Here is a 13,287-nt window from a genome sequence, read left to right as displayed (position 1 = left end):
CCTCCTGCAGCGAGCAGCCTGCTCTAGAGGCTTCCTGTCCGCCCGTTGGTATTTCACGTTGCCGGCTCCCAGCCCTCCTCCACGGTCTGTCCTCTGGTCCCCTGGAGGCCCGGGTCTCAGGTTGGGCTCCCAGAGGGTGACAGAGGCCCCACCTGCCTGCCTGGGACTGGAGGTCAGCTTGCGATTCAGAATAGACACAGAATCCCTTTGCGTTTCATTTTCTCTTGTGTCTGTGGTGCCGTCTGGGGGGAGCTGTGCGAGCAGCCTGGTGTCGGGAACACGGAGCTCTTTGTCCTGGGCCTCCGTCCCCCAGAGCTGACCTTGTCAGACACAGGAACTGAGCTACCTGGGAGACACGCACATATTTCCGAGCAGCCGTGAGCCATCACGTGTGAACACTGGATCGCGTTAGTAGTGAAACAGCTGTTCCCAGCGGACGAGACGCGTAAGAAGAGTGGCTTGTTTGCATGTTTGGGGCTTTCTGGCCAAGGACAGCGCTTCCTGGCTGCCTGTGCCCACCGGCTGGGAGCTGCCCTTCGGTGGAGACCCCACCCCCGGTGTGGCCTGTCGTTGGTAAAGGGAGAGTCGGGGGCCAGCGCCCGGGAGTGCCGGAGCCTGCAGAAGCGGCCTGGCCGGCCCACGTGCCCTGACCTGTCGGCACGTCTCAGGTTTTGGTTCAACTGAAATTGTTGTTCTGAAGGGGAGACCCCAACATACTTGTTTTTCGGACACTGCTGTTTTCCCATGTTGGGTCCGCCGGCCAGTGCGTGTGGTGGTGTCCAACTGTGCCGGCGGAGAGCTGTGTAGACGCTGTCACGTGGGCGGTGCTCGCGAGGCGGCGCCTGTCCCCACACCTGGGGGCGCGGAGGGTGGCGCTCCGTGTTCGCGGGGAGAAGTCCCGCGTCTGCTAGAGGACGCCAGCTGCCTCCCCAGCTGCTTCTCTTCGCTTGCGGGTGTGGACAGAGCTCGCAGTCGTGAGGTTTCCCTGCATCAGGATCTCAGGGAGGGAGCGTGTGGCTGGCAATGACCGTGGGGCCCGAGGCTCCTCGTGCAGGCTCTGAGCCCCGCGAGCAGCCACTTTAAATAGCCACTCGTGCCAGACCCGCCGGGCGCTCACGGGCCACTCCCCATCGAGGCAGTGACGCGCGAGAGCGCATGCGTCAGGTCTGACATGGAGGCCTGCACTCCTGTGGGAGGCGCTGGGACAAGCTCCCTGTGCCCAGCCTGGGACGGGCCCGGGGAAGAGCATCGCCCGAACGCTGCTGGGTTTTGTGTTCGTATCTGACCGTTGAGCAGAGCCGTGCCCTCCAGCGGACGGCTGACCTCAGCCCGTCACCTGCTTCTGCCGCACGTCCTCCTGCTCCGCGGACCACGGGGAGACAGTCTCTCGGCTTCGTCGTCTTAGAAGCCCTGCGGTCTGCTTGACGTACTCGAGGATAAGGAACGCTTCCTGCTGCTTTCTAGGCCGCGGTTCGTTAGCTCTTCCCGTTCCGCCCTCTGTGCGAAGACGGGGGAGGCCGGTCGAGCCGGGCCATGTTGGTGGAAGGAGGCGGGCGTTTGCTTCCAGCAGGAGGCGGCGCTCAGAGAAAGCCCGAGCAGGTGCTGTGCGGAGACACGGTGGTTTGTCGTAGCCAGAATGCTGTGTGTGCGTGTGCGTGTGCGTGTGCACCTGCTCCGAGAGTCAGGAGTCCTTCCAAGTGACCTTCCTCACGTGGGACCTGTGACATTCATTTCAGAGTGGTTCAGCCGCCGCGGCAGACGCTTGCTCAGGAGCTGCCCGACCGCCGACCCGGAGAGCAGCCCGGCCCCAGTGGACGGAAGCGACAGCCCAGCATGTCAGAGACAATGCCGCTGTACACGCTGTGTAAGGAGGACTTAGAGAGTATGGACAAAGAGGTGAGGCCCGCGGGCGCCAGGGCGCCGGGGACAGGGCGCAACCGTGCTCACCACCACCCTTGGTTTCCCAGGGACGCTTCCACCGAGACACGCGCAGCGGCCTTGAGTGACGTGTCAGGGCATCGGCAACGCTGGCGAGGGCCCGGCCTCGGGCTGGTGGGGCCGGGGCCACTGGTGGCCTGCACTGCCCCGCGAGACACCCTCTGACCTCCTGCCCCGGGCCCAGCCAGCAGCCCCTCGCGGGATCTCAGCCCTACGCCCTGAAGATAGGCCCCTCGGTGGGGTTTCTGTTTTGTCAAAGGGTTAATTGTGGGAGTAAGGATAACGGCCTTGACGACGTTTTGAATTGGAGACTAAATACAGCGGCGGTTTTCTTTCCGAACCTCACGGCACTGAGCTGCGGTAATTTTGTAGGTCAGTCTGTTGTCTGTCTCCTGGGTCATCTTCAGAGAGGCCCGGAACTCTCACGTCAGCCAATCCTGAGTCCACCGGCCCCAGGCCCTGTGGCCCTCACGCCCTGCCCTGGGCCAGTGCCCTCGAGAGGAAGGTCCTGCCTGCCTGTGGGGGTCTCCGTTTGTAGGCGGTCGTGCAGCCTCTGTGCAGAAAACCGTATCGTGCGTCCGAGGGAACATGGCCCCTTGTTGGCACCCCTGCTGGGCTCTGCTGGGGACGGAAGCCGGTGCCGGCCGGCGCTCAGTGGCCTTTCTGCCCCAGCACCACGCCACACTCCGGGAAGACCTGAACGTAGCAGGACGCGTTTTAGTTTATCTTCAGCAGCAGCAGGAGAATGTCCGTGGTTCCCGTCAGCGTAGAGTCTCCCCAGCAGCTCAGATTATCGTGGGCAGAGGGTGGCTTACCCGGCGACGGCTGGACCCTACTTGCAGACGTGCAAAGTTCCGCGCTCCCGTTTTTTGAACGTTAGCCGGTGGACGTGCTGTTCTTTGTTTCATAAAAATGTTTTCTCCAAACAAATTTCCTCCGTGCTCCTGTATCTCTAAGGGAGTTGCTGACCCCACAGGGAGCTGGGGGAGGGGCCCGCTGGCCTCTGCCTCCCTGGCCCCACAGCCGCCCCATAGACACACACTGGCATTGAATGGGGTCGGCAGTGGTGGCGCCGGTTTCGTGTTGGGGATGTTTGTGATCTTGCCGTGGAATAAGTGTTCAGGGCGACCTGTCACTCCGAGAAGGAACAGTCTGGCCCCTCAGCAACTGGGCGTGTGGGAGGCGCAAGCCGTTTCGGGCTTTGGATCTGGCGGGTGTCGGGCTACGCTGTAGACGCGATGAGACCAGAGATCCAGGTCCCACGCGCCCTGCCGGGGAGACCGCAACTGTGTTTGGGCACGGACACTGGGTGCCCGGGCAGGTGGTGGCCAGAGTCGACCCTCCACTCCGTTCCCCTTCCCGGATCCCCGGTTCTTGGGAAGCACGGCGGGACGGACTGCAGGGTTTGGAAACTGGTAGTGGAGAAGCAGGGAAGCAAATGTGCACGGCCAGGCCCAGGTCCGACAGGGTCCCTCTTGTCTGCAGTTCTGTCCAGAGCAGAAAAGGTCCCTGGGAGGCCAGCAGGCAGCTGAGACTGGAGAGGCGGTCCCTGTACGCCTGGCTGCTGGCTGTGGTCAGCTGGTGGCGCAGTGGCCACGGGTGGCCTCCGAGCAGCGTCGTGCAAGGTCACATGGGGACATCCTGGACAGAGTGTGCCGCTGATGGGAGGGACAGCCAGGTGTCAGAAGATGCCGTCACCACCTGTGTTCCTTCTGAATGTCTCCACGCCCAGAGAGGGTCTTAAAGTGGCGTTCAGGTAGCAGGAGACACCCGTGGGCCTCGCGGAGCGCTGCTGGAACGCGGCGCACTGTCTCAGCGGATGCTGTCTCAGGTCCCTGCTCTTTGAGCTTGAAGACGTGGGGCTCACAGTCCTGCGTCCGCGTGGCTGAGTCCCGTGTGCTGTGCCACTCACAGTCCAGGCTGGGAGGAGAGAACAGACGTCATAAGATGAGGAAACGTGTGCCAGTCCTGCTTCCCGGGTGGGTTTCAGAGTGCACCCCAGTCTGCAAGGCAGTGACCCCGAGGTCTTCCGTTAGAGTAGAAGGAAGGTTGGAAGGGAGGGTGAGGCATGTAGGAAATTCCGGAACCTCTGGAGAGAATCCCAGGAAGCTTCCTGAAAACGAGTGAGTTGCGAAAGAAAGGGGTCATTTCTGCCAGCAACGTGCTGGACTGGTTTTGTTTTCTAGTGGCCCGTGTTCCTTTGAGATAATTCGGGGTGGATTGCTTTTTTAGAGTTGTCCTTGTGTGTGTATAAACTTGTACACGTTGTGGACCTTATGTAGGTGGTTTGATGTTCGTGTAATGGTTCTTGGATTTATCAAGAACATTCGATTGGATAACAAATTGTCTTTTGTATGAGTTCCTTCAGTGGTCTGTTTGCCAAAAACATCTGTTTTTCAGTACACTTGGGTTCTGGGAACTATGAGATCTACCACAGGACCCTGGCATAATCCACACATGCCAGATAGTTGTCTTACTCCGCTCAGTGAGTGGAGGGTCCTCGGAAATAGGATTGAGAACTCTGAGCTTACTCACCTGTCTCCTGTCGGGAGATCCCCACACCACCTGTGCCCTGTCCTCATGCCCTCTGTGCTCACCTGTGCCCATCTGTGCCCTGGCTTCAGGCTTGCTTTGCTCATCTGTGCCCTGTTCCCATCTCCTCGTGCTCACCTTTGCTCACCTGTGCCCTGTCCTGATGCCCCTGTGCTCACCTGTGCCCTGTCCTTAGCCCCCGTGCTCGCCTGTGCCCTGTCCTGATGCTCCCATGCTCACCTGTGCAGTGACCCGTGCCTGTCGTGTTTGTCGAACCCTTTGGAGAGGGCTGTTCAGACAGGCTGCAGCTCGCGCTGATGGGCGCTCCACAGCGTGTCTGTCAGGGGCCCTGTGTCTGGGACCGGTCACCTCTCCCAGCCCCCAGCAGCCACAGTCCCCTTCGATTCTGTCCCTCCTTTGTCCTGCTGCCAGAGCTCGCTGTAAACGCAGCTCAGCTCAAGTCCCTGGAAGGGACTTGAGGCGTGTCCTGGGTACTGTGGCCAGCTGTGCTCGGGAGGCTGGGGGCCATCCTCTGGACATGTGGTCAGACGGCCAGTAGTGCCCTGACAGCACATCACGTGCCCACGGCCTTCGCCCCCTCATGTCTCCATCAGAGGAGGAAGGGCAGGCGCGGTGAGAGATGGCGCGACGCTCCCGGAGAGTCTGCGCTTACACACGTCTTCGCAGCGGTGTGTCGCTGTGACGTTCTGTTTTACCGCGGGGCACTGGGAAGTCTCCGTGTCAGTCCAGCTCCGTCCTCGCTGTGTTCATACAGGCTTCAGGCATCCGCGGGGCTTCTGCAGCCTGCCCCGTGGGCGAGGGACCGACTACGGTCCGCGTGTGTCTGGTGTGAGGATTTCTGTTAGTTGTGCTGGTGCCAGGTGGTTGCACGTCGTGTGTGCTGGGGCTTGCACAGAGAGCCTTCTGCCAAGACCCTGGGGCCGCGATCACCATGTGCTGGGGCCCGGGCACCAGTGTTCCCCCGTGGGCAGCAGCTTCCTTCCAGCACGGCGGCGGGCTCTGTCACGCATGGGACGGTGAGCCTTCCTGTGTGGCCTGGGCGCTCTGGTTTCACTGAGCTCGTAGCTTTGCTGCTGCTGAGGAGGCGGTGGCGGTGAGCGGCCTGAGCTCACGCCTCCGTCGCTGCTTGCGCGCAGGGACACCTTCCTGAGAGGATGTGGGGCCGCCGGCATGGGCGTGCCCTGTCGGGGGACTGAAAGGTGGTCCCCTGAGAGCTGACCTGAGTGTCCACAAAATGCACATGCTCTGGCGTCTGTCCCCGCACACGGTTTCGCTCCCTGGCTGGCTCTCGGAGGTTCGCACGACACTGGGGAGCCACCGGCTGTGGTTTTGGCCTCGTGCCGCGCACACGTCCTTCTCCCTTTTGCTTTGAAGCCGTACTCAGTGTGGGACGCGTGCGTCGGGGAAACCGTCAGAGTGGCTTTCCCATCCCTGCGGCAGGTGTGCCCCACCTGGAGCAAATGCTGTTTTGCAGGTATATTCGGAATAAAACGGGCTCATTCTCTACTGGCTTCAAGATGTTGAGATGAAGCACGTTTATTTGAGAAGCTACCACGGGCCCCAGCTTTGGGCGGGTGGGGGTGCCGCAGGTGTGGCCGCGGTGTTGTCTGAGTGTTCCGGGGTCAGGGTTGTTCTGCTCATGACATGTTCGTAACGTTTTGCCCAAGTGATGATTCTTGGGGTTAGTGGGGCATCGGACGCTGTGTGTGAGTTTTCACAAGGTGTCACCTCCCGGAGGCTGCGTGTCCCGCCGTAGTGCGGTGCTCTCACGGGTCGGGTTTGCGCATGTGTGTTCCCGCTTGAGGCAAACACACGAGGCGTGTGGAGCTCTCGCTGTGCGTGGCCGGAGGCTGATGAGCAGGTGTTGTGCTGGGATGTGTGGGTTGTGTCTCTAAAAGAAAGGTCCACCCTTCAAGTTAAACGCACAAGTCTGTTCTGACGGTGGAAAGGCTGCAGTCCCATCGGGACAGATGTGCTTTGAGTCAGATCGGTAGGGAGCGCTAGCCACGAGAGATCAGAAGGGCCGGCGCACGATGCCGCCCACTCGGGAAGCACAGTTGGACGCGTCCCAGCGGGAGGAAGGCCGGCCCGTCACTGACCCCCAGCACGGCCTCCCAGCCTCCCGGTCCCTGCAGCTGAAGTCCATGGAACAGAGAAGGGAGCGCCCCTCTGCACGTCGGGCATGCAGTTCTCGATCAGGATCAGGAGCCCGAGCCCCGTGTTGGACCGAGAGCTTTCTTTAAGGAAGAAAAAAAGTTACAGCTTCGGAAGAAAGAGCAGACGGTTCCTGAAAGCGTGGGTGCGGCGGGACGAGCAGGGCGCTCTTCCTGTTTCCCCGGCTTTTGCCCTTACTTGCAGATGGGACCCCTCCCAGCTCTGCTCTGGGACAGGCACCCAAAACACAGAAGGTCTGGGGACAGCAGTCTGTGGCCCAGAGAGTATGGAGAGGCTCCTTCCTCTGCCTCTGTGGCCCCTGGTGGGCCCCAGCCACACCACAGAGCGGAAAGGAGCACCCCAGTTCTGGGGAGGAGCGGACCCCAGGCTTGCCTCCGAGAGCAGACATGGGACAGACAGCATTTCGGAGGCATAAAATCCACGTCGCTGTCTGCGGAAGGCAAGGCCCTCACCAGGCTGGTCACCTGCAAACACAGACCCTTGCTCCCCAGAGGCTTGGAGAAGCTGTCCTGTAGCGGCAGACGCCCACCCCCGGCCAGCCCAGACATCGGGGTTAGGAGACCAGCACGTTCAGAGCCGCTCGGGGGCTGGGCTCCCCGGGCAGAGGCGCAGAGCCTCCGGGGAACGCACACGCGATGACGAGCGGGCAGCGGGGATTTCAGAACCAAGAAAGACACGCGCTCCGCAGGGTCCCTGACGGTCGCCCGACACGCCCGACCCAGTGGAGGCGAAGAAGGGAGAGCCCACGAACAGGGCCGCGGAGACCCCCTGGAGACGTGCCGGCAGACAGATGGGGGTCCGTGGTCAGAGCCACAGGTGCGTCCGGTCAGCAGCAGAGCCTTCTGTGTGCGCCATTGGAACTCCACAGCTGGGGAGGACGGGGGCATGGGGCAGATGCTTGGAGGAGTGGTGGCTGAAGACCCCAGGAACTTGGTCAAAGCCATCAATTCACTGGTTTCTGATGCTACAGACCAGTCTGGCCAGTCGTAGAATTTCATAAAGCAGAGTGTCGTCCACGCTCTGTGTCTCCGCGTGGCTCCCTTCTCCCCAGGACCACAGCAGGCCATGCGCAGAAGGCTTGTGTTCGACGACGGCCCTGCGGAGCGCCGGGAGTCCTCGTGCGTGTTCAGGGAGCATGTCTCCCGGGCAGGAGCGCAGGGACCGGGCGCATGGCAGGACTCGGTGTTCATGGGCAGACACGTGCACAGAAGAGACGGCCGGAGACCGTGCAGAGAGTTGTTTGAGGCTAGGTCGTGCAGGTCTCTCATTCTAGGTGTCGTGGGCACACTTTAGGAGCAGCACGTGCCCGCAGAGCTTTACTGCTTGTCTGACAGCTGGAACGTCTCCTTTGTGTCCTCAGCCCTCGCAGCAGTCGGACCTCCCGTGCTGTCTCATTTACGCGCGTGCGGCCTCGCGGTCACGCCCGCTGGGCTTTCTTCCTCAGACTGGAGTCCGGCAGGGACATCGGGCAGGGACATGACCGTGACTTTGCCAAGTGACCCTTCTGTTCACACGCCTCTGTTTGGAGCAGGAGCTCGTGGACCCGCAGATTCACTTGTGCCGTTCAGGGCTTTATGTGGGTCAGTAAGCTCCCCAAGTTAGTTCACCAGACAGCAGCCGTGAGGGCTTTTGTGTCTCAGCTCGGTGCTGGGCCGCACGTTAGGAAGCTCTGCGAGCCACGTCGTGAACGTTCCGGACAGCTTGGGTAGTTAACAGACACCAGCTTTCAGAGAAAACACTAGAGATTGAAGATAATACGTGAAAACAGCATTTTTTTAGTTGGAAAGTGAAACGGGGACCCAGGTCCTAATTTATTTCTCATGATCTAGGGGGCCTGTCCTGCAGGCTCTCCCGGGCCAGTCCGTCCAGGAGGCCGTGGCCGAAGGAGTCGTGACGAGCACTGCTGGCCTGAAGCTGGAGGGAACACCAGGTGTCGCCTCGGCCTTGTCTGCTTCGAGTGTGCGGGCCCACGCGGACTGGGGCAGCACCGCCTCTGTCCCTTTCTGTGTCCTCCTTGGGGAAAGGAGTCATTAACGTGTCTGAGCATGTTTCAATTCTATCAAGAGAGAAGGTCGCCTGGCACAGGGAGTGACCGGGAAGTTTGCGTTTCCAGCCTGGGGCACGTTTCTGTTCCCTCTTCACCGTGCTCCGCTTGCCGGCCTTATGTCTGCGCAGGCAGAGGCCATGAGGAGTCCGGGATCCCCCCGGTCCTGCGTCTTCCAGACGAGGTGATGGGAACGCTTTCCAGGGCCTGCGACGGGATCCGTGTGGGCCTGACAGACTTCCATCGTTAATTCAGTAAAAAGCGAATTTTTTCTCTTCACATACTTGGCTTTTAGGTTTTTCCTTAAGATTCTAAAGTTTTTACCCAGCATCGTTCAAGTAGTGTTTACAAAATAGCTCAGTACACATTACTGGTTTTCAAAGAGCCCAGTTCCCCTTGTGTAAAGGAGAGGCCTGGAACGATGTCTTTGCTCTGAAACAGACCCTTTTGCCCGCGTCGAGCAGGAGCCCGAGCAGCTGGAAGCGTCACTTGGGACAGCTGCTCCGTACGCACGAGCCTCGGTGGTGCAGAACGTTTGCGTCTCGCCGACAGTCGGCAGGACGGACGCACACGCAGGTTTGCCATCCGCAGACGCGAGGGGCGACGGGCTCCTGCTTGGGGATGGTGCTGCCGCCCGCGGGGCACCTCGCGGTCTCCGGGAGGCTGTGGTTGTCTTTCCGATACCTGATTTTTTAGATTCGTTTTCCTCTTGGAAAGGTACGATGCAGAGTTAAAGGCCTGAAGTGTCTTGAGAGGAAATTCAACAGGATATCCTGACAGGAGGTTTGCTCACCAGCCGAGAGTGGGCACAGGGTGAGTGCGAGTGTGAGTGCGAGTGTGAGCGTCTATAGCTCTTAGAATTAACCCCGTGCTTGCTGGCACATGCTCTTAGCTTAGGAGCGAAACCCGTGTGTCGTTTGAGGATGGCGCAGTGACGTGACGATGGTTGCCGTGTTGACGTGGCTGCCGCCGTGCCGTTTCCACGCCCTCACTGAGGTCAGCGTGGCGGTGACGGAACTGGTCTTGGGTTGAAGCTTCGCTGCGCTGGGACCTCACCTTTCTTGTCCGAGCCCTCACAGTCCATGCAGAGAAGCCCAGGGGTGCTTTGGGGTGCGTGAGGCCGGGGAGGTGAGGAGCGGGCAGCCCAGTCCCCGAGTGTGCAGGGGGTTGGGGGCACGTGCCCTTTGCCTTTGTAGGGAGGGGCTGCTGCTGGCCAGCCTTGCCGGGAGCCGCCTCAGGGCACTGCGCAGTGGGTTTTTGTGAGTTAAATACATCTGACGGCCTTTCTCCCCTTGACAATGCCTGGAAGCCGCTGTGTGCTCGCTCGGCCCCCACAGACGGCTCTGTCCTCGGCTGCCGCGTGTGGCCAGCGGAAACGGGGCCCACACACCCGTGGCTCTCATCTTGAGACGTGGATCGACAGGAGGCCGTTCAGATTCGTCTGTGTTCACCCACGTGTGCGGGGGTCCCAGCAAGCGCTCTGACGCCACCTGCCCCCACACACGCCCCTTGTCTGATAACCAGTCACGGGGCGGGGGTCCTGGCTTGTCACCCCTACAGGTGACCGACCAGCTGTGAATCAGGGTTCCCACCACCCGCTCCTGGGGTCCCACGCTTCTCTAGGGCTTCTGCGCACATACTTACCTCTACCGGCTTGTTACGTAAGAAAGAGCGTGACAGATGAACCGCCAGACGGAGAGCCACCTGGGGTCCCACTCCGGGGAGCTGCTGCCCCCGTGGAGTTGGGGTGGGCCGCCCTGCCCGGATGTGGAAGCGCCCCAGGCCCAGCCTCCGCCTTCATCTCCGGGCCCCTCCCCTCCCTGGACGATGGGGCTGGGGCCGAGGGCTCCAGGCTTCTGCTCCCCGCCCCGTGCAGAGCCCACCAAGAGTCTGTCTGCCGTGTCGCTGGGAGCTGTGTCAGGATAGAGGGACGGAGGCCAGTGAATCTCTCTCTCACTGTTTTATACATCAGATAACCTTGTTACATAACGATCCACTTGCAGTCTTAAAGACCTAATCCCGTTGACTTACAGGGCGTTTGACGTCCTCGCACGCTTGTTCTGTGTGCGTATTTCTGAGGAGAAAGAGAGGCCTTCCACCCCGAAGTGCGGTACCCGGGACTCAGCGGCGCGTGGGTTAGTGTGGTCACCTCTGCGCTCCACTTGGTGCCTTTTGTAGTAAGTTGATGTCCGCGGGGACGTAGTTAACACGTTTGCTGTTAACATCCTGGAACGCTACGGCACTTCTCAGGCGTGCGTACGCTTGGGGGCGTTCCGGAGCCCTTGAAGAAGAGCTTCTAGCCTGGGACTTCACTCTGCAAGCGTCCGCCTTGGCCTTGGCCGCCCTGAGCACACACGCCCCTGTGGAAGGCGGCCGGCTGTCGGGTACCGTGGGGCACAGAGACGCCCCCGGCTTCTCCGTCACACACTAGGTTAGAACAAAGAAGGATCGCGGTTCCCGTCGTGCCAGCAGAGCGCCACTCCTCGAGAACGCAGCAGTGTCCCAGAAATGCCCTTAGAGGCGCTCTGGAACGCAGTGCAGTTAGCGGGACGTTTCCGTCCCGTTGCCGTGGGTAACCTCCGTTCCTTCTTTTCTCCTTTCCACCCGATCTCTGTCGTTATCTGGTGTCTGTGTTAGAGGACCAGGGTGAGCGGCGCCTTCGGCCCGGGTCGTGATCCTGGTGTCCTGGGATCGAGCCCCGCGTCGGGCTCTCTGCTCAGTGGGGAGCCTGCTTCCCCCTCTCTCTCTGCCTGCCTCTCTGCCGACCTGTGATCTCTGTCTGTCAGATAAATAAATGAAATCTTTAAAAAAAAAAAAAATAGTAGACCAGAGTGAATTTGAGAGAAAGGCAGAGAGACCAAGGTCAGACCAAGGTGGAAGGCCGACCCTCACCCCAAATCTGATGTAACAGCTCCATCTGACTGAATGGGTGTTAGGAGGCCGCCCAGCCAAGCTGTTCTGGTGGGAGAGCCCCGGGAGCCCCCCCTTGGTGGCTCTCCCTGGGGACCTGGCATCCCTGGGGGCCCGGCGCTTGGCCTCTGGAAGCAGACCTGCCCCACGCTGTAGAGGAGCAGTGAGGGCCGATGTTAGGGCCATGACTACTAGTCCCCATCGCCCTTGCTTGGCATGTCCACGAATGGTTCAGTTTGCAGCTTATGGAAGAGAGCAAAGCCCCGGACACAGCTGGGACCCCACCAGCAGCAGCCCCCCCCCGACACTCCAGAACGCCTCCTGGAAAGCAGTGGTTCTGTGCGGCTCATCGGTCACGAGCATTTTAACAGAATCCTTTTTCACCGCGAAGCTCATTCGTGCACCAGCTAGAAACCCGTCAGAACCGTGCCACCAAGAAGTGATTTGCCCGGGCCCGCGTGACCTGCACCAGGGTCACATGTGGGGTGTGCCCGGGCCCGCGTGACCTGCACCAGGGTCACATGTGGGGTGTGCCCGGGCCCGCGTGACCTGCACCAGGGTCACATGTGCCCGGGCCCGCGTGACCTGCACCAGGGTCACATGTGGGGTGTGCCCGGGCCCGCGTGACCTGCACCAGGGTCACATGTGGGGTGTGCCCGGGCCCGCGTGACCTGCACCAGGGTCACATGTGGGGTGCTGGGAGCCCAGGACAGGCAGCCTGGCCTTGTCGGCTCTCCCTCCGCCTCCTGAACCTGCTGTGCGCCCCCCAGTCCCCCACAGCTGAGGGCCTGGCGGCTGCCGATCCACCACCCAGACATGCCGCCCATGCGCCAGGAGTGCATGCGTGCGGTTGGGACTGGATGGGGGCCGTGGGCCGTGGGATGGGCGGTGGCCGTGTCCCAGCACTGACTGTCCCCTCCGCCAGGTGGATGACATCCTAGGAGAGGGCAGTGATGACAGCGACAGTGAGAAGAAGAGGCCAGAGGAGGAGCGGCAGGAGCGGCCCCCACCCCGGGAGCCCCAGGCCACGCTGCAGGCCACGCCTTGCGGGGAGAGGACCACCACAGGCAGCCGGGGGCCCAGGTGAGGGGCTGGGGGGAGGGGCCCGGCCTGGAGACGTCTGCGGGTGCGACGGAGTCAGAACAGAGTCCTCAGACCTGGGCGTTTCCAGAAGGTGTTGCTTTCGGTGACAGGAATTTCTCTCCACGTCTTGTGGCTTCCGTTTATTCCTCACGGACCCCAGTTTCTTCCCCTCGGGGGAGCACCTCCTGGGTGCTGTTAGTGGCGGCACCCCGCAGGGCCAGCCTGGGGCAGAGGGCAAGGTGGCGCCATGGCTGGCACGTGGGGGCACGGCGCCCACTTTCCGGCCTGCCCTGCCCTGTTGTTTGTGGCCCCGTCCGTGGGTAGCACGCTCGGGCCGCAGCCGCCTTCCCACCAGCACTGACGCTGACCCCGTCCTCTCCTGGACTGAGGGTGGCCTGCTGGTTCTCCTTCTCCGAAGCCTCTTTTTGTCTCACTTGGATCTGATCACCTCATTTGCTCTTTGCTCAGTTTCCTTCCTTTTTGCCTCTTTCTGAGTCTTCCCACCCCAGTGGCTCGGCTCAATCCCACCAAAGCCCGAGCCACTGTCCCCACGTGCTCGAGCTGCCTCTGGGCCCCGCTGCGTG

The 13,287-nt window shown here is 61.2% G+C and overlaps 1 protein-coding gene across 7 annotated transcripts in view; it reads left to right on the top strand.

The window, feature by feature from the left end:
- LOC111154232 (CTD phosphatase subunit 1) overlaps positions 1-13,287 on the top strand; it is a 58,624-nt gene that overhangs the window by 32,710 nt on the left and 12,627 nt on the right. For 2 of the 7 annotated variants that reach the window (XM_022513709.1, XM_022513708.1), the window contains exons 11-12: positions 1,737-1,896; positions 12,546-12,703. In XM_022513709.1, coding sequence (XP_022369417.1) covers positions 1,737-1,896; positions 12,546-12,703 — 318 coding nt within the window. Of the gene's footprint in view, positions 1-1,736; positions 1,897-8,495; positions 10,888-12,545; positions 12,704-13,287 lie in introns of those variants that run through there. The other 5 variants (XR_002641074.1, XR_002641073.1, XR_002641072.1 and 2 more) reach the window with 5 other exon arrangements.

This window comes from Enhydra lutris, unplaced genomic scaffold (genome assembly GCF_002288905.1).
Source record: "Enhydra lutris kenyoni isolate GAN:26980312 unplaced genomic scaffold, ASM228890v2 scaffoldscaffold36, whole genome shotgun sequence".
Lineage (NCBI taxonomy): Eukaryota > Metazoa > Chordata > Mammalia > Carnivora > Mustelidae > Enhydra > Enhydra lutris.
This window is presented reverse-complemented; position numbering and strand designations above follow the sequence as displayed.